At 46.9% G+C, this 27,106-nt stretch overlaps 1 protein-coding gene across 2 annotated transcripts in view; it reads right to left on the bottom strand.

The window, feature by feature from the left end:
• The window catches only part of ECPAS (Ecm29 proteasome adaptor and scaffold), a 3,148,361-nt gene that overhangs the window by 442,264 nt on the left and 2,678,991 nt on the right, over nucleotides 1–27,106 (bottom strand). For both annotated transcript variants that reach the window (XM_069630810.1, XM_069630809.1), the window contains exon 41: nucleotides 10,208–10,399. In XM_069630810.1, the coding sequence (XP_069486911.1) occupies nucleotides 10,208–10,399 (192 nt within the window). The remainder of the gene's footprint in view (nucleotides 1–10,207; nucleotides 10,400–27,106) is intronic.

The raw sequence follows: 27,106 nt of genomic DNA, 5'->3' as shown, positions 1-27,106 counted from the left end.
AGAACGCGCCCCTTTTGGGCTTCCTGGCCCTTGTCTCAACAGGGCTTACACTCCCTGGTACTCCCAACATGGCCGTCCAGTGTGAAACACCTTCCTCGCTCTACACGTTGGACGTAGCGTGTTCTATTAATAGACCACGCCCCCCGCGGCTCCGCGCGTCTTAATGCTATTGCGAAGTAGCGACCAGACATGTGCTCGCGGTATTGTTTCCCTGATTCTGTCTCTACTAACTCCATTCCTAGTCCCTCTCCTTTCTTTCTTACTTCCTGGACTCGTGTGCTGTGTAGTGCACCTTCTTAATTTCCTGGATTCCTCGATCATTGCATCCCGGACCTTTGAATCCACGCTGGAGTCAGAGGAGACTCGTGCAGCCTTATTCAAGACCCGATCCGTCCGCAAGAAGGCATCGACCAAGAAATCCAGCAAAGATCGGACTCAGGTGAGAAGGGGGGGGGGGGGAACTCCTTGACAGGGGTGGCCTTCCAGCGGAATTCTACCAGTCCTATGCTGACTTGTAGGTCCCCCAACTGAAGCAACTTTATGACTCAGCCTTTCAGAAAGGCTCCTACCGGATTCCATGAGAGAGGCACCAATAGTGGTACTTTTGAAGCCCAGAAAGGACCTGTGTAGGTGTGAGTCACATCGTCCAATCTCTTGGTTAAACTTAGATGTGAAAATATTAAGCAAAGTTATGGCTAATAGATTACTAAAACAGACACCACACTTAATCCATCAAGATTAGTGCTGTTTTGTGTGGGGGAGGAACACCACTATGAACCTAAGATGACTTCAACATGTCATTGAAAAAGTAGAGAAAGTAGAGGAGGAATTAGTTGTAGAGTCACTCGACATAGTCAAAGCTTTTGACTCAGTTCAGTGGAGCTGGCTTTTGCAAGTACTGACAAGATTCGGACTAGCTCTGAACCTGGCGAGAGTAAAAACTAGCAGAGAAGTTTCAACCAGATGTCAGTTGGAAGGGGGCCCACGACAAGGATGCCCCTTGTCCCCCATCCTATTCGCCTTATCGCTAGAGCCCCGGCAAACATTTTTAGAGAACAATTTACGGACGCAGGAATAACAGAAGACGGCCAAACACATGTAATACTCTTACATGCAAACAACGCTCTTCTCTATGTGCAAAATCCGAGACTCCACATACCGTATATGCTTGACCTGTTGGAACGTATAGGCACACTGTCTGGGTTCTGAATTAATATGGAGAAATCAGTAATCTTTCCATTGGGTACTCCCAGGGGACAGGCACGCAGAGACCTGCCGAAGATAGGCTTGCAGTGGGAAATCGACTCTCTGATATCTGGGTATTCAGGGACAACACAAAGTGGCGGACACATTTCAGTATAACATGGGCAGAGCGCTCAAAGGCCTTTGAGATGGTATACAATTCTGAAAGAAATTGCCCTATATCTAATGGGCAAACAGCGATATGCAAATGTGTATCCTACCCAGGTGGTTATACGTGTTCCCTAACATTCCATATATGATCAGGCCTCCCTTTTTTAGAATACTTGATAGTAACATTTCCTAATTCTTATGGCCTGGGTTTGCGGTGCCGGGAATGCCTTAAAATGTTTAGAAGAAGGCACCCAAATGGAGGACTCCTCTCCCAGATTTTGAGCTGTATTTTGAGCAAGACAGCAAGAATAATAAGAGACATGGGCACAGGCAGATGTCTAAGAAGGGGGCTTTGTAAAGTGGGAGACTTGTTTGAAGGGGGAACCTTTCTACCCTTCAAAGAATGAGCATGTAGGTTTCAGTTGACTGGGGGGCAATCCTTCAATTTTGCATGCCTGACCAAGACCCTAGCAAGTAAGTTGAGCTCCCTACCAAAGGAACCTCTAATCACCCCAGTGCTCCAAACTATACTGACAACAGGATCGGAACGACACGCGAATACTAAGCTATATGCGTCACTAAAAGACAGCGAGACACTACCACACCTGGCAGTAAAAGGGAAATGGGAAAGGGACACCAGGGAGGTAATAGACGAGAGAGCATGGACGAAGAATTTGCACACAAATGAATAATGTATCAAGGAAAGCCTGCTTTAAATTAATCCAGTTCAACATTGTACACTGTGTTTATATTACCTTGCAAAAGCTGCATATGATAAACAATGATACATCGCACACATGCCCAAAATGCGATAGGGAATCAACTGGCATATGGTCTGGGAATGCCCCATTATGGAACGTTACTGGCAAGAAGTAACACAAAGTGTACTCCAAAAATCTGCTTATTGGGTGTACTTCCGGGGGGTAAAAGGAGAAGACATGAAAAAAATAGGTGCCTTTGTATGGGAGACAGGTTGGGCTATAATTGGCTTATTCATGAACCAGTGTTGAAATGAGGGGTAGGAGGGGTAATTGTGGGGACCACATGTGACTGTTTTTTCTTTCCTCGTTAGGACCGTGAAAACGAATAAAAATGTCCCCCAAAAAATATTTGTTAACGTCAGAGCCAAAGATATAGAAGCCGAAAAGGATGTATGCACTTGCGCAATAGACGTCTTTTTAGTGTACATTTTCCCTTTAAGTTCATCACTGGTGCCCAAGCTTGTGGATGTGTGGAAGCAATGTTGGCTCTAATACTTTTTGTTAGGGAGAATTCTCAGAAATGTGCTAATTCCCTTCTACCTTAGAGACATGCAGCTCTTTTGCTGGACTTAAGGACTTTTACTTTTAATCCTGGAGAGAGGGAGACCTTTTTCCCCACTCTCTCATGTATTTTTCTTTGATTTAAACATTGTTTCTCTTTTGGTTTTGGAGTCTGACAAACTCTGTAGGCATCATCTTTCTACATTGTGACACACAGCACCTTCAGTGCAGTGGCACAGGGAAGTCACTTAGATTTCCCAAAGGTTTAAATACCTTCTCTTGGATAAACTACTGTTTCCAAGAGCAGCAAAGTGAATTTGACTTTACTCACCTTTTCTAACTTTGAAGACCCAGCACACACTATCTTACATAGAGTGCTGGAGGGGTTACTTAGTAACAGTGATTTCTTTTTCAACAAACTCTCTATAACATTGTGCAAGACTTTTACTCACCTTCAAGAAGTGCTTCAGCTCCCCTAGACTTTGCTCAATTGACATTGGCTGTCCTGGCTCCCTGAAAGGCTCTTCTAACCTCCGACTTTGTGTTTGATCTGCCCCTCCAAAAAGTCATATGTTCTTTACTTGTATAGCTGGGAATGGGTTAATCTACATTGCATTGGGGGGTTCAAAAGTGTTTACCCGTTTGAGAAACATGATAACCATTGTTTCCTTCCCTTACCTTTTCCTTTTTGCCACAACTTCAGTATTACCATTTAAGTGTGAAAGGTGATATATTAATGTCCACAGTGTCCTAGCTATTGATGTCACCTCAGGGTGTAGGAAATGTGTGCCATCCCAAAAGGGCATCTACTTATCGAACTGAAGGAGTGTTTTCTGAAGTGTATTTTTATTGTTGACAACTGCTCCCTTCTAAAGGCTTATTTTAAAACTGACTGTTTAAATTAATAAATAATTATTCAATCAAGAAACCTTGGGTGTAAGTGTTATTTGGACACTTGTCACTGTGAAACTATGTTGCAACCCTATAGCTCACATTGAGCCCTCTTGAGATAAGTCTGGCTGCTCAGTCACTCTACCAACTTGTGTAGTACAGACTTATACCAAAGGTTGGGTTAACATAACATAACATAAAAGGCATATTTGCCCGGAGGGGCATCTTGGCGCTAATAACAGATGTTTATTCTTACCCAACATGGTACATATTTTATCGACGTCGAAAGGGCTAAGTGGACCTGCTCGGGATTCGAACCTGTGACCAGAGGTCAAACAGAGGCCCCTGTAGTGGATGTAGTGGATGCATTAGTCCACTGAGCAACAGACCCGGGTTACCTATTGCCAAGAGAGCAAGGCTGGTATAGTCTTCCACAGGGTTACTACATACAAACTTGCCTAACACTTGTCTTTTTAATTTCCTGGAGAAGGTGATGTTTTTTTACTCTTTCTGGGGACTGTTGGAAATCTTTTCCAAGGAGGTTTTAAATGCCTCCTACACTTCTCTTTCAACGAAGATGTGGGGAACTCGGGTTACCTGACTCTTTATACCTTGTACTACGTTTCCTATGTTTCATTAATGAGGAGTAAAAACACGTTCTCAAGGCGGATGAATGGTTTCTCAAATGGCAGTCTCAGTCCTGGGAATATAGCACTGTGCTAGCAAACTTGGCAATTTGCTACTTGGGGATAAAGTGCCATGCTTGCCTCTTAACTTTGCCTACTAGCAAGTATTTCTCCCCCTAGCTTAGGTTATTAGTCAGGTTAGATAGTCCCCGCTGGGCCAAGTTCTCTTGCTCTAGTCAGTGTTACTACTCTCAACCAGCGAAGGACCATGGGTACAGTCAACGTCACACTAGAGATACTATTACTGGCACGCCCTGCCAACGTTCCTTTTCGAGTTTTGAAAACAACTGTAATACTCTGCAACTTCCACTAGATGTTGGCCTATGCATAGCATGTGATCTAAGCCAATTCCACAAGCATCGAAATATTGATATATTTTCCTTCTTTGCAGAAATCTCAGAAACTTTTTCTCCCAGCAGGGGGCGCTTTGCGGCTCGGCATAGAGAATTCTCAAGTTGTCGGCCTCGGGACCGGACGGGATGTTAACGCTGGTATAAATGGCAGGCTAGACGCCTTGTGACCTCAGTTGTCATTGTTTCCCCCTGCAAAGCCGCGCTGGGGATTAAAGGCAAAAGAGAGGACGCTTAAGGATTGAAGGAGAGAGTCAGAGTAGAACCATAGAAGGAAGCTCCTTAATCGTGGGGGAGGATGATGAATCCGTGGGAGCAACGTCCATCAAAAAGAACATTACCAGGGTTAAGTAATTTGTTCTTCCATTGGCGTATAGGGTATCCAGAAAATAGTGTTTTGTGAACATGTGGATGGAAGACCATTACACAACCTGACAAATATCCTTCACTGGCGCCAATCTTTGAAGAGCTGATATAACCCACACCCAGAGTAGAGTTTTGTTACTCCCTTGCCCATTTTCAGGCCGGTCTAACCAATAAAAAGTTGGTCTTCCAGGCTGAATTGGTTCGTCCTAGCAATGTAGAAGCTCAGAGCCCTTTTGGGGTCGAGCCTATGCAGTCTTTCTTCCTCCATAGATGAGTGAGAAGGTGGATAGAAGCGTGGCAAACCAATTGTTTGCGACAAATGAAACTCGGATACGGCCTTCGGAAGAAACATAGGACGTACTCCTAAGAGTCACCTTGTCTTTGGCAGAAGTGTTTGGGCTTTCTGTTCACACTGGACACAAACAGAGCCATTTGTGGGGTTCGCCAAAGGGAGAAGATCTCAAGAACGACTTCCTGGAACAGCTCTCGCTCGTGGGAGACCGAGCCCTGCCTGCTTAGGTGGTCTGCCATCGTCTTCTCTATACGTGTTGTCCATCATGGTCAGGACAGTCTTGCCCTGTATGGAGGACAAAAAGACCATCAGGGCAAGTCCGATCGCCCTCAGCTGCAGCAGGTTTATGTGAAGCTTTGTCTCCGCCAGCGACCACAGCCCACTCACTGTCAACTTGTTCAAGTGAGTGTCCGAGCCTTTCAGAGATGCGTCCATTACTATGGTCATCTCTGGCCACAGTTGCCAAAACAGCTCTCCCACCATCACATTCTCTCTGCAAGTCCACCACAGGAGATCCTGAGCGACTCTGCTCAGGACTTTAACCAAGTCCGTCATACTGCCAGAGAACAGTGACCAATGAGATCTGAGGGTCAATTTGAGCGATCTGACCCTCAACCGAGCCTCCGGCACCAGGAAGATGCTGGACGCCAAGCAACCGTAAGAACTCTAGGGCTGGCACGTATTGAGCATTCTGGAATCGGGTGGCCATCTGTTGGATGTGTAAAGCCCTGTCCTCGGGAGGAAAAGCCTGCTCCGTGGGAGAATCCAGGACTGCGCTGATGAACTGAAGCACTTGAGAAGGTGCCAGCTGAGACTTTTCAAACTGACGGAGAAGCCCAGTCTGTGAAGAAGGTGGCAGGTGAGATTGAGATAATCCAGGGCTTGATCCAGATACCATGCCCTGATCAACCAATCATCCAGGTAGAGAAAGACGTGAATCCCCCATTGCTGAGGCTGGCTGGCACCACTGCAAACAGCTTGGTGAAAACCCTCGGGTCAAGGTAAGCCGAAAGGCAGAACTCGAAACTGGTAGTGAGTATTGCTTTTGACAAACCTCAGGTACTTTCTGCTATGGATGAATCGGCATATAAAAGTAAATGTTCTGTAGGTCGAGTGACACCAACCAATCCTGAATTTCCAGGGCCTGGAGGATCTGCAAAAGTGTTACCATCTTGAACTGGTCCTTCCTCAAGAACTTGTTCAAGCGTCTCAGGTCCAAGATTGGTCACAGACCTCTGTCCTTTTTTGGGACCAAAAAGTAAAAGGTTTTCCTCTCCTGTACTGGTACCAATTCTATGGCACTGTTCTCCAGAACAGAAAAAACCTCTTTCAGAAGTAGCGAGTCTGGAACAGGCGGTGGTCTGGATGGAGGGGGCCAGTCTGGTGGACACTTTAAATGTGAGACATTATCCCTGAGAAACCACCTGCTGTTCCCATCTGTCTGTGGTAGTATTACACCACTCTACAACATGGTGTGACAGATGCCCCCCCCCTACTGGTGTGGAATGGCACCAGTTCTCAAAAGAGGTTTTGCGGTGGGGCCGCATTGGAGGGGACAGACGCAGAAGTGTACTGTGTTTTACTGCCTCTACCTCTTGAAGGTCTAGAGAAACGTCTCTGACCTCGACAGGCAGTGACTTGTTTTACCTTTTGGACATAAATGTGAATCCGAAAGGGCTTTCCCTTCTGCATCAAGGGAGTTTGGGCAAGCTGCGTTACCGCAGCCCCTAGGGACTTGGCTGCAACCTCAGAGGCCTGCAATTTCTCCAGGCTATCGACTGCCTTTGGTCCGAATAAATGCAACCCATCAAAAAGCATATTGAGCAATTTTGCTTGCACATCCTACACAAAACCAGATTTACATAGCCAGATAAATCTACTCAAAGAACTCACCACCATAGCCCTTCCAACACAGTCAGCTGTGTCAAGTCCTGATTGCAGGGCTTGGCACATAGCCTCCTTTCCATCCTCCACAATATTAAAGTAACCGTCCCTCATTTTACTCTCAGGGATGTGCTCTTCGGCCTGAGCAATAACAGACCATATGGTGTGTGTAGTTAGCAAGTGCACAATAAGCGTTTACTGCTTTAAGTGCCATGCTGCTCCGAGCAAAGACTTTTTGGCCATAGCATGCTAACGTTTATCGTCTTTGTCTGGGGCAAAGATGGGTAGGAGCTTGCCTTAGTGATAACAGCAGCTGCTTGCACCACACCAGACTGTCATGTGACTGATGTCTGGTGAGGAACTCCGGGTCGGAGGGGAGCGGCTTATAGTTCCTGGTAAAATCCTTATGAACTGCTGGCCCAGAGCAGGCAGTTTTACACAGCTCAAAATGAGGATTTGGAATGGGATTGTGGAAAGAAAGGACAGGTTTGACATTTGTGCCCTGGTCCAGAATGTCTGAGATCACATTCCACAGTTTCCCTTGCCAGGAGACCCTAGCCTAAGGCAGGGGCGTTGCTAGGGGGGGGGGCTAAGGGGGCTATAGCCCCTGATCTTTTGGTTGTAGCCCCGGATAGAATCTCAGGAGCTACAACCAAAAGGCTAGCTAGCCCCCAGTCCCAATAGTTCCGACATCAGCTTAGCCCCGGGTCTTTTCCAGACCTAGCAACTCCCCTGGCCTAAGGCATCAGCCACCTTGGCCACCATCCTTCGATACGCCACACTAGGGTGGGCTTGAGGATCACTATGAGGAAACTCTACTTCAGGGGAGGTATCCAGACCACTTGCATCATGTAAAATGGAAGCCAGGTTAGCCAAACTATTTTCCTAAGCCTGAACCTCCTCAGGCTGTTAAGAGAGACCCATGGGCTCAAAGCCAAAGGGAACCGGGCCATCATCTTCATCAAAGATGCCCTGGAAGGAAGACAAAGGGAGTGGGGAGATGGAAGCACTGGCACCGTTGCAAATGGTGCCAGTCCTTCCATGACGATTCTGCCTACCGGGGCCGATGCGACCGGCAGGGTCAGACATGTCAGGCACAGCGGCCCCAGCAGGCAGACTCTTAGTGTGGCGGTCCGGAAATCAGGGTGCCAGTAAGCTTACCGGCACCCTTGATTCCGGACCGCCACACTTGTAATGTGGACCAAAGTCCCTTCTTGACTTTGGCACAAACTTCGAAGTCAAGGGGTCTTAGACCATTGACACCGAGTGGTCCTTCAAGGCTGACAGACGATGGTGTCAAAAGACGCAGCAGCCAACGAGGACCTTGGTAACATCAATAGCTCACAAATCCTTGTTGAGGCTTCACTGCTCCCAGGCTCTTTGGCGCACGAGGAGAATGGGGAACAGAGACACTGTCGGCTTTTTTGGGCTTAGTGGGCTTGGAGATCTTTTTCTCAGAGGAAGGGGCAGACCCGCTTTCTCGAAGACCTACATCATTTTGATTCTAAATTCTTCATACTTATCTGCCGAAGCAGTTTGAGGGAACGTGTACCTGCCTATCCAGGGATGAGTCTGTGGACTCATGCCTCCTCCTCTTTTTCTTAGATGAGGAAGACGACAAATGACAGGAGTCACTCCACAAATGGGAGTTTTTACAGTGCTTCTTTGACCATTTCTTTTGAAATCATCAAGTTTTTGTTTCAATGCCATAGAACTTGGCGACTTTGCCATCAAATGACCCTGGATCAATTTGGAGGCTCTCTCTTTTAGGACTTTTGGCACCATATTTTGACATGAGCTACAGTCTACCACTACATGGTCGGCACTGAGGTACCACAGACATTTCTAATGACATTTCAGTGCCTCAATCACTGCACTTCTCGAAACCCGAAGGTTTCAGAGTCCACATGGTCGAATAAAGAAATAAATAAAGGAATCCAAAGAGTTTTTCTAAAATACGTCAGAGAATTTCTCAGAGGCAATTCAACATTTTTTCGAGTAACGTGTTAGGCATGCGGAAAAAAGGAACTGGGGTCACGGGGCACTCAAGAGGCACTGGACGCCCCATTTATACCAGTAAGGACGTCTCGTCCAGTCCCAAAGCCGTCGACTCGAAAATCCTCAATGTCGAGCCACACAGCGCCCCTTACTGAGAGAAAACGATTCAGAGAGTTCTGCAAAGCAGGAAAATATATCTAAGAAAACGAATCTATGGAAGGACACAATCCGTTAGAAGCACTAATTCTTTCATAGTCTGATCTTCCTCAGAGTCTCAGATACAGCCGTCAGCCAAATCTCCCCCCTTATCGGGTCCCTTCCAGAACCTGGAGTATAACCCGCAACAGGCTATCTCTTGCATCTCTTGTGCCATCCCCCTGACTCTCCTGCTGTCGTCCTGCCTCTCCCGTTGTCCCTCCTGCCAGTCTCTGTTACTCTCTAAGGCAGATTGCTGTGGAAGACACAAGATTTATTCATAGAATCTTGGGTTTAAAATAAAAACATAGGAAAAGTTCATAAGATCCCCAAATTCAGGAAATATAAAACGTATGTGACATGAGCAAAAAAAGGAAAACCGGGATATTAGCAGGTATCCTTGGAATGCTGCTGAGTGTGTTCAGGGGATTGCTGGGTCGAGATGTGCCTACATTTTTATTTTAGTAAAATGTTTGCAGTAGAAAAATATGCAGGTCTTCTTTGCTATAGTATTCCCTGATTGGAAGTAACATATCAAATAGTGGGAATCTGCTGCTATAAACTACAGTAGATAATGTTCAACAGTTCTCAAGCGAAATGCGCACATTGCAAAACATACAAGGATTTCACAAGGAAGTGTTATTTGATTCAACTAAGCTAGGCTTCAACCTGATTTATTTTGTAATTCTAACTAGTACCTGTCTGAGTAGTCCAACCAACAGTTCCATAACTAGGTATGAATCAATACATAAATGAGTGCTAACTACTACAAATGTATGCCCACACAGACAAGCATGGGCTACTCTTCCAGATAAAGAGCTGTACAGGTAACTTTTGATAAAACTGACAATTTAAGAACTTTAGCATAAGCGCAATCTCTTTGTGAGTGGAGGCCATTCTTGGGAAAAGTTTTAATTGCAAAAAACATACCTGGCACATTTTCCTGCCATACTTCTGTCCACAGGCTGGAATTCTCTTTCTCTCCACTTTCCACATCCGACACTTCATGCATGCCCAAATAGGCAAGAGGCAGAACCAACCCAGCATGGTTCTTCAGCACATCCGGGGCATAACGCCCAATTGCATGGACAGTTAAAACGCAAGCAGACCGATAGGTTGACTCTATAGGACAAAGAACAGCATGTACAAAAGTGAGCATATATCTTACCTAAAGGCATGGTCACATCACTTACCTAGGCTAATCTGTAAATCCTGAAAATACGATTGCATATCTATAAGTTACTTGCCAGGGTAATCGCTCAATTTGATTTCACCCACGCAAAGCATATTGGGTAGTTCAAATGTGAAAGAAAGACAGCAGCCAGTAAGTGTCACTGAAGAATTCCACTTAGCAGGAAGAACAAAGGATGTACTGTGGCTAAGAACCAAAAGATCAGTTGATCAATAGCTTCATTACAATAGTCGACTGATAAGAGTTTTTCTTGATATCGTTTTTTGTCCTCCACCTGTACAGATTTGCAGCTTCTTTTTGGTGCTAGTTTCTCTATGCAGTTACTTTTTCCCACACAATAATTCAGACTACATGATTATTTATACATAAGGAAGCACCAATTCAACATGTGAAAAAAGAAACCATTGGTGACAGAGATAATTCCCTATCAATCAGCAAACAGAATGCCAACAACTTAAAAAAGTACAGAAAGGGAGGTGAAATGGAAAGGGCATGTAATTCAGAAATTCCTTCTTGCTAAGGTAACGGGCATCAAAAAGGCCACTTTAAAATATAGAAGACTTAGAGCACAAGAATGAATTGTTCAAACAGTGCCACCATAAGAAAAGGAAGCAGGCAGCACTTTCATGCCATCTGGTTCCTCTTTACATACACACAACTGCTTGTGACAACACATTAGGTACAAATTCAGATGAAATCCCACTAACAAAGAACCACTACAGGAGATGAAGTGGGATGGCAGTAGGGAGGCAGCACAATCAAGGCAGGATAATCTGGTAGAAGATAGGGACCCAGGTAGACTACTTTATTATACCAGTATCCAGGTATTCACCTGCCTTGCATAATTAAGATTCTCCCAACTGAGAGCTTCCAAGCTTCAAGTAAAGACGTACAACAAAATTGTGTAGCCTCTGAATGGAGTATGCCATAGATGGCCTAAAGAGCACAGGAGATTGCGAATACAGTTCAAGGGTTATTACGTGTTTCAAATAGGATTTCACTAGGGGTGTCTTCTCTCTCAACTTCCTGTAGGTATTATGCTTTCTAGCCAGGGCGTCCCCAAATCCCAAGATGTACACTAGAGATCGGTAGCCCTTACTATCGAAGACTTAGCTGGATACTCGTGAGGGCCTAAAGGCACAGCATTATCTCCATTAAGGGGATCCCTCAATAGGAAGGATATCAAAATGTGCTGCTTTCCAATCACTTGGGTCTCACTCTGTTTATGTCTCACTCTGTCATGTGTTCCTTATCCTGATTTTCTTTCCCTTCTCTCTACTCTCCTCTGTTTTCTTCAACCCACTACTCCTCTCTCTGTCCCTTTTGACAGGGAGAGGGGTAGTAGTAGTTATAATATGATTGGTTATTTATAACGCGCTTAATACCCAGAGGTTTCTAAGCGCGAACCCATGGATCGAACCTGTGGTGCTCCGTGTCGTCTTGCTTCCAAGCACGTTGCCCCTGAGCTATCCTCCCAAGACAAATAGTACTATGTACTACTATTTAGCACCTGTTTTCCAGCCGGCAGGAGGTGCATATCGCTCTACCAGGCCAGGGATGCAAGTGCTTTCTAAAATGTAGCTGCCTAGTCTGCCCAGCCATGCTTAGAGGGGTCACAGAGAGACCCATATGGTAGAAATTATCAAACAGAGTCCTACCATACACCTGGTACTAGCCACTGCAGAGGGAGGCCAGAAGATGCCCTCTGTGGGTGATACAGCCCCCAAAGTGGCCTCTGGCACGCAACCACGTTACCCAAGTGCCTCAAATCAGGATACAAAGGCCCCCTATATATTCTAATGGGTATCTACATACCTGTATAAAGCGACTATCGTACTAGGCCTGACAACATTTCAGATAGTGCTGGATGGGGAGGGAGGAGAAAAAGTATGGGAGTGGGGAGGAGACCAACAATTTGTTTCCTTTGCTGGGTTCATGCTCGCCAACTTGTACATTAAGTTCACTGTGAACACCCCTTGCTTCGGTAAACGCACCATTCATAGGGACTTCAGGCCTTGCCCTTTCTCGTTAGCATCCCTCTGGCGGGTTCACTCTTGTAAACCTTTACAACACACAGTTCATGCGCTCATTTCACCAAGCGGGATTCATCTCCCTTTCCTTCTGTTAGGGAGAATTCTCATAAATGGTTGATTTCCCTTACCTACTGAGTCCCTCAGCAGCTTTGCTGGATTTCTAGGATTTATTTTTTCCACTTGGTAAGAGTGTGAGCCCTTTTTCCCACTCTTCCATGTGTTTTGCTATGTGTATTTCTACTTTTGTGTGATCTTGGGCACTGGAGCCTCACCTACTCCAGGGCACCATATTTTTCATGTGTGTTACACAGCACCTTCAGTGCAGTGACACAGGGTTGACTTTTAGACTTCCCATCGACTCCATTTTCTGGGGCTGACTACTGTCCCCCAGAAAAGGCTAAAGTTGCCATTAACTTTACCTTAGTCACTTTAAACCACAGACCCAGTATACCCCATCTTTTTTTTAACCAACTTTATTCTCATTTTTATTTAAGACTATAATTAGCCTTTTAGTTACAACATGTGTTATAAACATTGTTACCCATGTGAACCCTTTATTCAACATTCTTGAACTTTGTCATTGAGTCTAGCATTGTCTTCATACTTTTCCCAACCCCTCCCTCCGTCCCTCCCCGCCCCCTGCCTTATTATTATTCGAACCAATCTGAACCATGGTTGTAACCAGAACAGTTCCATGAGCCCACCCCTCCTCCAAGTCTTCTGTTGTCTTTATCTAATATGGATGTTTCTTAGAATCCTGGGTTTAAAGTATTGAGCCTCCCTCTCCCCCACATAGTCCTGAAGTGGATCCCATATAGCCAAGAATTTCAGATATGTCCCTGATTTTGTGGCGCAGATGTTCTCCATTGCCATGACTCCCCACACTTTCACCCACCACCATGGAGCTGTAGGGCATTCCACTGTCTTTCATCGTTGGCCCACTGTCATCCTTGCTGCAGCCAGTAGGTGGGTAATGAGGGTGCTCTGTTCCCTGAAGCTGCATATATCCCTTCTGTCACTGCCCCCAGCAGGATGACTTTCGGGGACCAAGGTAGATCTGCGCCCGTTATGTCTCTGATTAGGCTCAGTATTTCTTTCCAGTACATCTTTATCCTTGGGCACGACCACCACATGTGGAACAAGTCACCTCTTTCTCCACACTGACGCCAACATTCTGGGGGATACGTGGGGATCATTTTATGTATTCTACTTGGGGGCAAATACCAGCGATAACATAGTCAGTACACCCCATCTTACATGGAGTATTGAAAAGGGTTAATTCTTATCCCTTTTTGTCTGTGCCTCTTGGGGCATTGTTTTGCTCCTTTTACACAAAGACTTGGCTGATGGTAGTGGTATCTACCCTAACTTTTCTACCGCGATTATCCTATATAAACGTGGTAATGTTTTAGGCTATTATATTAGCCTCAAACAAAAACCCACTTGACCATATATATTTTATTACGGTTCAGGCTAGGTTTATTCGCCATTTCTTTTTGTAAATGTCTTTCTCGTGTTTTACTCTGTGCGCCAAACCAGGTTTGGTCCCTTTGTTCATCGCCTTTTCGCGGGCTTCCACACAGAAACCCTCCTTTAGGCGCCTGAGAGTCTGGGTAGGCAGGATGCGAGGGAGGGGTTTTAGGACCCCTGCCATGGGTTACCTTAGTAACCTAAGTTGCACTCTTGTCTGGTTGGCTAAGGGTACTGGCCTTGCCAGGCCAGCCACCCTGCTGTGTGATTGACAGCCAGGCTGTATGAATGGGGAAGAACTGCATAAAAAGCAGGTCTCTGGGACTGGAAGAGCAGAGTCGTCACTGGACCGAAAGAACCAACGAGGAACTGGAAGAAGAGGACCTCTACAATGACTGAACCGCCCGGTGAAGCCCTGCTGCAGGTCCGAATCTTCAGATCCGACGACAGAGAAGATCCTCTAGGAAACTTCTTCCCTTGAGCTGGTGGGACCAACCAGTTCACCCAAACTGCAAGCCAGGACCCCTCCCTCTGGTCGAATTCGCTGTACAGATCTACAGTGGGCTGGATAACCAGGAAGGTCGGACCCTGCTTGGGTTTTAAGGAGCGCACCTTTTATTTGTTGCTTTGCTCTGCTGCTGGTTTCTTCACAGGACCCTCCAGTCTTCCTACTTCTGATCAGTCCGACAGTCGCTTCAGGCACCGTGAGCCTGCAGGAACTACCAGGAACTTCTGCCTCAGCTACAGCTCCATCTCCGTTTTAAGGTACTGTGCAAGTCTGGTTGTGCATTTCGTTCAGCCACGGTGAAAGTGTTTGAAATCTTTCTCCAATCCGAGGGCTTGTCCTTCTCTTCTCTTTGAACTAACTTTTCTACCAACCAACCTCATCCGGAGACCGTGCCACGAACTTTACCGCAAACTACACTGAACTGTATTATCTTGAGCAAAAGACTTTTGAACCATTGACTTTGGCCCTAAGCCTTTTCTATCTGATTTTAACCTTGTAGTCTCCCTTTTCCTCTTGCCCCGAGTACTCACTTGTTGGTGTGATTCAATTTCTGTTAACTTTTGTCTTTCCCTCCCTTTTAAATTGCTGGAGTGCCATTTTGCTCCCACTTCATTTTGTGAGCTTAACTTGTCTGGAATTTAAAGGAAGTTGTGTGGTGTATTAAGAGTGTGATTTTTAAACTGCTTAGAAGAGTGAACTGTTATATAACTGAAGAGTGAAATAAATGTATATCTTTTTACTTGAAAACCTTGAGTCAGTGTTTGCTTGATCCATAGTAATTGCTGTCCTTTGTGTAACTATTTGATACTGCTCACTTATTCTTGAGATAAGTCTGGCTGCTCCGCTACTGCTACCACTATAACTGTGTAGTACAGGCTTGCACCAAAGGTGAAATTGTACTGTCACTAGTGCTCCCAAAGGGTACTGCATATAATTCTGCCTAACAGTCCCCTCCCTTCTACCTGGAACCGGACCCGTTTCCCTCCCTGCCCCCCATTTCCCTCTCCCTCCCCCCCTGGGGTGACTCAACCGGCCTCTAGCCTCTCCCGACTCTCCTATTCGGGTGATGAGCCCCTTTCCACCCCCAGTGGTCCCTTTTGCAGGTCTACCCTGACCCCTGTGGATCTTCCAAGAGTTCCCCCCACCATCTCCCCCCACCCACTGCATCTATTTAGTCTAATCTACCCCTCCCCAGGCGCTCTTGTCTTTTTTACATTTGGCACAGCGGTTATCTTTGCTTCTGGGGACCCCTTTCCAGTGGATCCGTGTCATGATTTGCTTCTCTCTCCAGAAGCCTCGGGTTTTGCGGTGCCCGCCTTTTCCTTGCTTTTTTCTTCGCTTCCTGGGTTGACCAATCCCCCGTTTTCTTTTTCGGGTGTTCCTTCCATGGGCTCTGGCTATCTCCATAAGCCGGGTCGACATCAATGTCCAGCAGGTCTGCTCCTTCTTCGACAGTTGTAATTCTTCTCAGTTATCTACTTCAAACAGGAGACCACATGGAAAGGTCAATTTGTATCTTATTTTCCTCTTGATCAGCTCTTGAACTATCGGACGCATCTGTCGCCTTTTGATCAGTGTAATTTTTGCACATGTGAACCATTGTATTGTATCTCATCGGAACGTCTGGCTGATGTTAGTATGCTCTCCTTCTGCTTATATTCGTGCCTTGCTACCAGGACCTCCCTTAGCCTGGCTTCCGGCTCATTTTTCTTTGGTCCCTATCTATTAAAATTCCTTCCGGGTCTGGTAGGTTGATCAGGGATGCAAATATTTGTTGGATTGTTTGTTGTAACTCAGCGTCTCCAGAATCGCTTTTACCCTGATGTTTGCCCTCCTTGACCTGTTTTTGAGGTCCTCTGTCAGGATTTCGAGATTATGAGTCACCCTACCCAGGCATTCCATCATGTCGTCAATTTTGTGTGCGTCTTCTGCCAGCTCCACAGACCTTTTTCGTTGGTGTCTACTCTTGCTTCCACGCCATGTAGTAAACTTCTGACCTCTTTCATTTTTCCTGTTATATCCGGTTTCATTTTGTCCAGTTTTGATTGCAACAGATTTGCCATCCTGTCGCTGAAATTCTGAAAGCATTGCTCCATACATTGTGTGACCCCTTTTTCGTTCTGGTCTCTTCTTGGGAGGATTCCTCCTCACTTCTTTCGTCCACTATGTTACTGTCCTGCATGGGTCCTCCCTCCTTCCTCCACATTTTCTGAATCGCCCCCTAGTAGTCTTTTCTGTTACCTTTCGCCGGAGTTTGGGGGTCCTTTGCCCTGCTTTTCGTCATTTTGATATGTCTCAGGAAACTGCTCCGCCACACTTTTTCCGATCTTTGCCCTTTGCTGCTGTCCCGTTCCACTCCTCGTCACTATCTCCCCTTCTATGCTTTCAGCGTCCTTTGGCCTCTTGGGGCTTCCTGGTGATGGTCCTGTGTGGGTGTCCTCTATGTGGGGGCCCCTCTATGCAGGGTATTGTTGTGGGTTTCTGTGGGTGCCACTGGGTGCCACCTGTTCTGGGGGTCTTCCCTTCCTTGCTATCTTCTGTGTTTCCGGCTCTGCCCTTCTGCCTCAGGGTACGACGTCCTTTCATCGCGGGATGTTTTTTCGTGGTTTTTTTTGTACCGCAGATTTTTTTTTTTTTTAAATCATCGAATTTTTGTTGGGGTGTTAAAAAAATTATATAAATGGGGTGTGGGTGTACGGGAATATAAAAAAAAATAAAGGCGATGGGGGGTTTGGCAGGGTAACCCCCCCCCCCCCAAAATAAAAAAAATACAAAATTTGATTCGTTTTATCTGCGGTAAAAAGCCCCATGAAAAAACATCCTGTGATGAAATGACATGGAAACCTGCCTCATGTCTGCCTCTTTTCTCCCCTTCTTTTCAGTCGTATCCGTATATGGTGAGGGTGGGTGCCTCTTCAGTTGTGGTTGGGTGCTATGATGTACCTGAGCCCTCGTGCTTTTCCCCCATGTGTCGCTGCCCACTCTGTGTCTCTGATGTCCCCACCGGGACTTGGGGAGTCTTATGTCAGTCTCCTTGTGGTCTATGGAGAGCTAGTTTGCTCTGCCTTCCCCCTCCCCAACTGTTTATCCTCTGTGGGGGGCCGGGGTCTAAATCTTGCATGTCACAACTCCTCTCTCGCTTCCTCCTGCTTCCCCCTGCTCTCCGCTCCTTCTCTCCAGAGGTATAGCAGGTATGCAGTCAATGCTAAGGCCGGTGCTGGGAAGTGGGGGAGACCTCTTACCTTACTCCGTCTCCGCCTCCTCCGCAGCATCCTCCCAGCTCCTGCGACCCGCTCAGGGCCGTTGTTCCTTTCCTCGCCCCGGTGGCTTCCTCGGTCCTTCTCTGCTTTCCGCCTGCTCGTCCCACAGCTCCACCTCCGCCAGAGCTCTCGGTCTTCCCGCCTATCCTCTGTACTTTACTGCCGCCTTGACCCCGCCATAGTCCGCTCTTCCCTTTATTCAGGGCCTCCGCCACCCATCCCTTACTGCCGCATTCTTCACTGGTCCACCTGCCTCTGCGGTGGGGTACGTTTGTGCCCTGGCCGTTGCTCCGCTCCTTCTCCTTTTGTCTCGTACTGTTCCCAGGCGGCCCCTTGCTCCAGCAGCAGCCCTGATTCCTTAGATACCGCTGCGGGTCAGCGCTCTTCCCGCCCTCTCTGGTCCGTTCATTCCCACAGTGTTCCTCGCCTTCAGGCTATCTCTATCCCCGCAGGGCCGTCGGTTCCGGGACTTGCCTCCTTGTGCTGCCTTAGGTTGTGGTACATTCCTAGGTGCACCAATGGTACCCCAACTCTTTTCTGTGCTAAATCCTGGCTGTGGAGGGGGGTTTTAGCTGGATTCTTCTTCCTTCAGGGTGGTGGGGGTTCAGAGCTCTCTGGTTTACTGTGTTTCCACCACGGCGGCCACCTTGAAAGTCATAATGTCCTTTTTTTAAAAATCCTTCTTTAGGAAAGTTGTAGTCCCTGAGTTTTACTGTTGCCCCTCTTTGGCTTGGGCAATGCGTTTTACAACATTCCTTTATTGGATATTCCCCTTTGTGCAATTTGTATTTACTTTGCTTTAATACTGTCCCCTTTTGGCCTCAAGAATGCGGGTTACACTTTTCCCTATTCGACTTCTCTTAACATGAGAGTTACGCCTTACTTGCTTAACTTCAAAGGTTTGGTATTCAAAAGGTTTGTTTTGTACACAACTAATCTTTTGGAGTTCCCGGGGGTTACCTAAAATAGACCAACTCACCGGTCTCTCTTGGTGTCGGTTTGACTCGCCAGTTCCGCTTCCTCAGTCATCGGGACTCCCACTGTGTTGACAGCTCCCATCAGTTTGCTCGTGCTGACTGTCACTGGAGCTTCCAGAGCAACAAATGCTCTCCGGTGAAGTCGTTACATCGGAGCATATTTCAGGACGTAGAGAGCTTCTCTCTCTACCAGGGTAGTTGGACACAATATGCTTCCCGCTGCACGTCCTCTGCATATGTTATGAATCCCAACCTCAGCCACTTTCTCCACACAGCGTCCCACTGCCAATATAGCGGCGGCTTCACTCCCGCTTCCTTCTGCTGCTGCCTCTTCTCAATCCACACTTGAAAGGCCTTTAAATGTTTAAAGGTCCCGCTCAGGTGTGGGTCATTGTTAGGGAGAATTCTACTTCTAGGGCTACTTTCCCTTACCTAGTGAGTCCCCAGCAGCTTTGCTGGATTTCTGGAGTTTATTTTTTCCACTTGGTAAGAGTGTACACCTTTTTCCCACTCTTACCTGTGTTTTGCCATGTGTGTTTCTACTATTTGTGTGATCTTGGCCTCTGGAGCACACCACTCCAGGAGCCTCCTTTGTTGTGTGTTACACAGCACCCTCAGTGCAGTAACACAGGGTTGTCTTTGAGACTTCCCTCTGACTCCATTTCCCCTGGGCCAACTACTGTCCACCACAGAAAAGTAAAGTTGCCATTAACTTTACATAGTCACTTGAACCACAGATCCAGTACACCCACCCTCTTACATGGAGTACTGGAAAGGGTTAATCCTTAGCCCGTTTTATCTGTACCTCCTAGAGCATTGTTTCGCTCTTTTAACATTTAGACTTGGCTGGTGGCAGTGGTATCTGCCCTAACTTTTCTACCGCGATTATACTATATAAATGTGGTATTGTTTTAGGCTATTGTATTAGCCTCAAACATAAACCTGCTTGACCAAATTGTCTTTCTTTTGGCTCTGGTCGGGTTTATTCGCCATTTCGTTTTGTTAAAGACCTTCTTGTGTTTTACTTTGCGCAGCAAACCAGGTTTGCCTTCTTTGTTCACCGTCTTTTGGCGGGCTTCTGCAGAGAGGCCCTCCTCTTGGCGCCTGGGTGTCTAGGTGGACTGAATGTGAGGGAGGGGTGTAGTCACCCCCCTGCACAGGGTATCATAGGAAACCCAAGTCGCACTTTGCCATGATTGGCTGAGGTGGTTGTCCGAGCCGGACAACCCCCCTGCTGGGTGATTGACAGCCAGGCTGTGTGAATGGGGGTTTTTGCGCATAAAAGGCAGGTCTCTTGGGCTAGAAGTCAGAGTCGCCACTGGAACTACAAGGAACCGAAGAGAAGCGGAGAGAACGACGACTGCTTCAACTACCCCGTCCTGGTGAAGCACTGCTGCAGTCCTGAGCTATCTACCCTTCAACAACCAGAGAAGATCCAGTCCGGAGTCTTCTTCCCTTGAGCCTGGTGGGGAAAACCAGCTCATCTTCCACAGCCAGAGGATCCTCTTCTTGGTCGAAATCGCTGCACACTGCAGTAGTGGTCCGGATAGCCATCTGAAGAGCCTCTCCTGTTTTTAAGGAGCACACCTTTTATTCATCGTTGCTGCTGCCGGCTTCATCCCTGTGTGGTGCAGACCCCTCCAGATGTCCTCCTTCGTACCGAAGTTCCAGGAATCGTGATTCTGCAGGAGACTACCAGGAACAACTGCCATGACACTAGCTCTTTTCTTGAATAAGGTAGTGTTCCGCTTGAGGAACAAGGGTGAATCCCTTTTCTTCGTCTCCAAGGCTTGCCCATGTCTTCCCTCCTTCTTATAACTTTTGCTTCCTCTATCAACAATATCTAAGTACTCCTGGCTACGTTGAATCTTGAACTGTCTGACTGTCTGATCCTCGACAACAGGGACCCGGTTCCACTTGACACTGGCTCCGGCCTATTGACTTTTGTATTTCTGTCAGCGAGTATTCTCTGATTCTGTCTGCCTTGACAAAAGTATTGCATATGATTTTTGCCAACAAACTCTCTCTGGTTAGCCCAGGTGCTAAGTGTGCTTTTGCCCCAGTAACATTTCTTGCCGCGGATACACGTTTCTTTAATACGACCGAACTGTCAAAAATTGATCGCAAATGTATTCACGGTAACGCTTTTGTTTCACAACACCAGTCTACCTAATCACAAGGTACTTACCTTGAGCTATTCTGTGCCAAGAGAATTGGTTGGTTGTAGTATATTTTTCGTGTGGTTTAGAATTTCTAGAAGTGCTGTGTTTTACCGATGGTTTGAAAAATAAATGTACTTACATTTTTTTACCTTAAACCTTGAGTCAGTGTTTGCTTGAGTCACAGTAATTGTGGTCCTTTGTGTAATCTCTGCTACTGCTCATATACTCTTGAGATAAGCCTGGCTGCTCTGCTCCTTCTATTACTTTCACATAGTAGTACAGGCTTGTACCAAAGGTGAACTTGTATTACCACTTGTAGTCTTAATTGTGTGTAGTGGTCTCTAAGGGCACTGCACAGGATTCTGCCTAACAGTCATTACTACAACTAGACGGCTCACTACAGTTTAGCAACTCTGAAGTCCACTTCATCAACTCAGTACTAAGAGCATTTTGGGAATTGTAGTCCATAATGTTCTTATAGGTTTTTTCATGATTTAATCCATTCTGTTTAGAGGATTTACATGATGTATGTTTAGGGGAGGATTTTAAAGGGAATACTACTTTTCTCTTGTGTCTATAACTTGAAAATAATGAAGAATCACCACTACCAAAAGTAGTTCTATTTACTTCATGTCCCTTATATACATTGGTTTCTTGTTTACATAAAAGGTTTTCTTGTTCGATACCTTGGGTTGGTCTGGGAGGAGGGACTCTGCTGTGACAACATGCTACTAAATAGTCAGGCATTAAAGAAACCTCAGAAGAGAATGAATACTGCGTCTCTCCTGACAGAGCCACCAAATGTCCTTGGCAGCCTTCTCTTCCCATGTGATCCTCCCTCCTAATACCACTCCCAGGGTTAGGATCAGGTAGCGGCTGCCTTTCCCTGGCTACATGGGAGGAGACTTTAGGCTGTGATCTTGTGATGACTCCGCAGGATTCAACACATCACCAAATCAACAGAGGGCGTGGAAAAAAGGAACAGGGATCACAGGGCTGCAGTATATACTGTCCCCAACACTGTGGTGGCAGCAACGTTTCTCAAGAACAGCTGAGAAATCCATGGGAGGAAGGAATCCATAAGAATATTCTATTTCTATGGCACCTTTCTTCATCAGGGACATGATCTCGAGCTGGAGTAACAGATCTTGAAACCGCAAAGGGCGCACTGTTGGAATCTGTGGGTCTCTTCAGGAAGGGAACTCAGTAGCCATAGGATACTAACTAGAGTAACCACAGATTCATGGTTATATGACCCCATTCTTCTGAATGCAGATATCATCTTCCTTTTATTGAGGATTGATTGGAAAATCCCATAAAGTGATTTTCATGCTATGGATGCAGCTAATGTCATGGATGGGACAGTAGACTGGGTGGGTTTTCCGCACCGACCTCTTGCTGGGCAAGAGAATCGTCTTTGTCCCAGTCTTTAAGTTGCTTGTCCTCCAACTATTTGATTGAGGGAGGAGAAGTAATAAAAATGTACAAATTGCTTACCTCCGGTAGTGTTCTTTCTGATGGATGTTCCGCCTACGGATTCCTCATCTTAGATATATTCTTCCTACGGCAGAAGATCTCAAAATTGTTTCAAAACAGGGGGCACTATGCAGCTCAGGTGCCAAGGGGCCTCTGCGCACTCATCGAGTCTGGAAGGCACATCGGTACAAATAGTGCGCACAGTGCCTTGTGACCTCAGTTATTCTTTTTTTCACCCCGTGTTCAGCTGGCCCGGGATTACAAAAAAATGAGAGGTACCTTACAGTGTTGAGGTAGATGGCAACAGGAGAGAGCTCTGATTTTAGGGAAGGCTGCGAGGGCGATGAGCAATCTGTGGGAAGAACCTCCATGAGAAAGAATTACTGGGAGAAAGTTCAGCAACTGTGTACCTGTTCCTGCGTCACGTGAGGAAGCTTTTTACATTTGGATCGCTCCGTGGACCCTCTGCAGCAGTCCGCTTTCTATTGCTACAAGGATCTTCAGCTTTACCTTCATATACACCGCGCTGCGCGGTGTGCGAGCATTGTGTTTGGTGTCCGGAGTCGGGAGGAGCGGTAAGCGGGCCCCCCTCCTGCCTCCCTCCCGTCTTACCCTTATCCTTCCGATTCCTCAGCAAAGGAACTGTGTCATCAGTATCAACAGCCCCACCAACGTACTCAAACAGTACTTCCAATTCATGCCCGCATCCTAAGCAGAACAGCTTGTAGGGGGCTAGCGGGGGGGTCACGAACTTTGCTTTCAACCTCTCCCTTTCCCTGTCTCCCTTTACCCGATCCCTGGCCCCTTACCGTCGCATACAATTTCTCGGTCCGATTTAAATCGACCAACATGGCTCCGCCTACCCCTAGCGAGGTCGAGTCAGGAAGATGCCTGAGAAGCAGCAAATTGCCAACTGAAATCGGGGATGGGAGGGGCACCCAGTCGCCATGGCCCCCGGCCGACGTGGTTCAGCAAGCAGGAACAGCCTTGACTGACCTGGAAAACCTGGAGGCACCAACCAATCCCAAAGCGGCATCCCCGCTAATTCCATTAAGGACCGCAAAGCTAACGGTGCTACGTTCAGACCCGAGGAAGGAGCGGAGGGTGTCACGGCCCAGGCAACAACAGTGGTCGGGGTTTTGGCGCCAGCACCTGAACCTTCAAAAGCGCCGCCCCGCCATCCTGGGCCATTTCCAATGCTCTCCCCAACCCCTGGCCGTTCTACCGTGTTGACGAGTGGCTCCCCACTGGAGACTGTCGGAGGACGGTCGCGGCGGGGGTCTGAACGGCCAGGATCAACGACCCTGCCTTCAACGACAGACGTCGGATCTACAAACTTATTACCAGCGACAGATCTACCACCAGCCCCCAATGGGGGTATGGATGGGGGAATCAGATGAGAAGGTTCAGGTTCCTCTCCCCCCCAAGGCATTCGATCATAGCGCAGATCCATAGCAGCAAGAACTCACCTACAGGCAAGCTGCACCTGAACACTAGCAAGGACACGCCTATAAGAATTAGTTCAAACGACTCCCTGGACACTGACCATGAAGATCAGTCGATTATACAGGAACTGCGGAGTCCAGATGATGCAGTTTTTGAAACAAGCAATGATGGACAAACAAATCATCTGGATTCCCTAATGGAGTCATCAGGAAGGGAAGAACAGGTTCTTGACGCCGAGGGATTAGAACACGGTGAATACACCGCAGGAACCATCAAAAAGTCGGTGGTTGACCATCTAAACGAACCAGGCGACTTGCAGGCCAACGAAAGGGAACCACAGGCCCCACTACAGGGAAAGTAATCTCTGTATTAAAAGGAAACCAACCTAATAGGAAGCGCAAAAACAAAAACTGCACTAAACAAAATACTCTTAAAAAATACACCAGAAGGTAGGCCCAGAACACAGGGTGGGGATCAAAGTGTTTTCCAACTCCACGATTTCGTCCTCGCTAAAAGAATACTTTTTGAAACAGCATAAAAGGAAACTGGATCAAGACTCAGAGCTATCAGACGCAGAGATCCTGGAGGCCATACAAGAAGCCCCTCCGTCGAACAAATCCCGCAAATCTGATCAAAGCAGACTTAGGCAGGACACAAACCCAAAATTCCAACCACAGAAGGCTCCAAACGTTGAAGCCATAGCCGAAGAAAAAGTTCCCCCGAAGAATCCTTCAGACACTTTGTCACAACCGGCTGCCAGCACTACGATCCTGGCGAGCATCCGCCCCACAAACATCTAAAAGTCGAAAACAAGTACAGATCCAGAACTGACCCAGGAGGCTGTGAGCCCATCAGTATCCAGCACACCTGTAAGTGACCTGGCTAGGCCAGTAACAGGTCAGGTTCAATCAGAGGAAAATTATGCATGGACTCGACCACACATACAAAAATGGAAACGCCCGTGGAAACTCTGCGGCACAAGTGGCGGGCCCAGACCATCTACAAGAAACAACGACCCCCCCCCTCCAGAGAGAAGACATCAAGAAAGGCCCTCACAGCAAACAAGCGACAGGAGTATATTTACACCTGTCAAAAGTAGACAGCTAAGCGAAATTTCAGGATCAACACAAAAGGAGTCTCCCAGCAAAAAGCGGATTTATTATCAATAATGTCAGCAGTAACAATCGCATTAAACCCGTTTGGGAAACTTTACGAGTCAATCAACGAGGCCCTAAATGACAACACCACAATGATAGCCACAATGACTGCTAAACTGACCTTTATTGAAGGTTAGTTAACCGCTTCGGAACTAAACGCCAACAAGACACAGGCGGCCCTGGAGGTCAAAATTGCAAAACTTGAAGATGAGCTCAAGGAAAGGTGCCAAATGGCTCAAATTACTGCAACCTTATCTTCTAAGACTACTCAAACCATTGAAGGGCTGAAACAGAAGGACTTGGCCCCCATTTTTACAAAAATAACACCACGCAAACAGCCACATTGTTGGAACCCAGGATCCAAAAAGGGTCAACAGTGTGCGAACCTCATCAGGGACAATCCCCGAAGAAACGAAATCAGAGCAAAAAAACAGAAACGACCAGTATACCAAACCAAACACTGGACAAGCCACTCAAAGCGCTGCTGGTAGCGAGCAATAGTAGCCGGGCTGACAAAGTAACAAAGCCGACAGAACCAACACGAGCTCCACCTGTTACTAACGCAGCCCACCTCGGACCTGTGCACTCACCTAAAACTACAGAAGAATTCGAGGCCAACAGTGAGTTGATGAACTTGTCTCAACATCTAGATACACTGGAGGAGCTATCGGCCTCACCAGAAAGTCGCTTGTCTAACGATAACCTACCCCCGCCAGCACGTTCAAAGAAACCGGCGCCGAGCCATCAGGATGACCAGATCCAAACGTAAGGTGGAAATGAGAGCCCACTACAGAGGCCACGGTTGAATTCTGCCGGCATCGTTACGGTTGAAAAAAAAAGCTGTAGCCAACCAAATCCTGACAGTCAAAGAGACAACCGGGCAAACGAACCTGGGACAGGCAGAGAACATCGACCTACCATGTGGCGAGCACCAACACCCATTGAGGAACCCAGGACGAAGCAGAGTGGTACGAATCTGGATAAAAAGCTGGTAGGAACCTCAATTTTTAAAATAGAGCAAATTTCATCTAACGAAGGATACATGGTGCAGAACAGAAAAACGGTACTAAAAACTCTGGCTAAAGTCACCAAGCCATCGGGAACATAGACCCAAGGCCTATCTCCACATAAGAAACAAAGCAATACGTGAAATTTATACAGACGTGAAAAAAGATCTTCACCATTTGGGATTTAAACTGCATCCGTTACAAAAGCCCAATCCTGACCAATCCGACCAGGCAACTCGCAAGAGGGGTTCACCGATGAAGTCCCACTACATATCAAGAACAGAAGCCCTTTATAAACAAAACCGATGGCAAGACCCCCCAAGGAGACGAGTAGTTTGGCAACAGAACATGAAGAGTCGCCCTGAGGAGGCCCACAGAACAAAAGATGGCACGAACCACGGCCAATCTCCGGGCCACTCAAGCTCCCGTTCGACGAACCAAAACCACACATCACACATAACCCTCCAGAGATCTCTAGATAGAAAACCTGACGCCCAGCACTGTGGTGCAAAAAGTAAAAATCCAAAGACTCATCAGACCGAAAAAGCCTCTGACGGTCCATGGAAGTGGATAGCAGACACTTTAGGCTGCAATCAGAAGAAATAGCAGCTAACGTCGAGCTCCCAAGGTTTCGCCAGACAGGTTGAGAGATCAGCGACAAAGATTGACAAGAAAGTTTTGGCGATGGCGTCGTGGAACACAAGAGGGTATAGACATCTAACCCGCCCCAGCTACGTCAACCTGGGAACTTTTCATATTATTTGCTTACAAGAAACCTGGCTAATGGATACGCCTACTTTAGACGGGTTCGTATTTGAACTATCGCCCGCATCCAGGTCACTGTTGGGAAGACCGTCTTCGGGCCTATTAACTGCCATTCGCATAGGATCAGGGAAAACACCGAAATCAAAAATCATGGAAGCTTATGATATGCTTGCTACATTAACTTCATGGTCCCATCGCAACCTAGAATTTGACACCTGGACCACATCGGACTTGGCCATAATCAACCTCTATTGGAACCGTGAGAGAACAACCACAAAAGAATTCTGCAAATCTGGCGCTAATGCAATCGACACAATCAATGTGAACCTCGACGTGCACAATCTCATTATCTGTGGAGACCTAAATGCCAAATATG

Source organism: Ambystoma mexicanum, chromosome 6q (assembly GCF_040938575.1).
Source record: "Ambystoma mexicanum isolate Mex_15411 chromosome 6q, UKY_AmexF1_1, whole genome shotgun sequence".
NCBI lineage: Eukaryota > Metazoa > Chordata > Amphibia > Caudata > Ambystomatidae > Ambystoma > Ambystoma mexicanum.
Note: the sequence above shows the minus strand (reverse complement) of the source record. Positions and strands in the feature narration are given on the sequence as shown.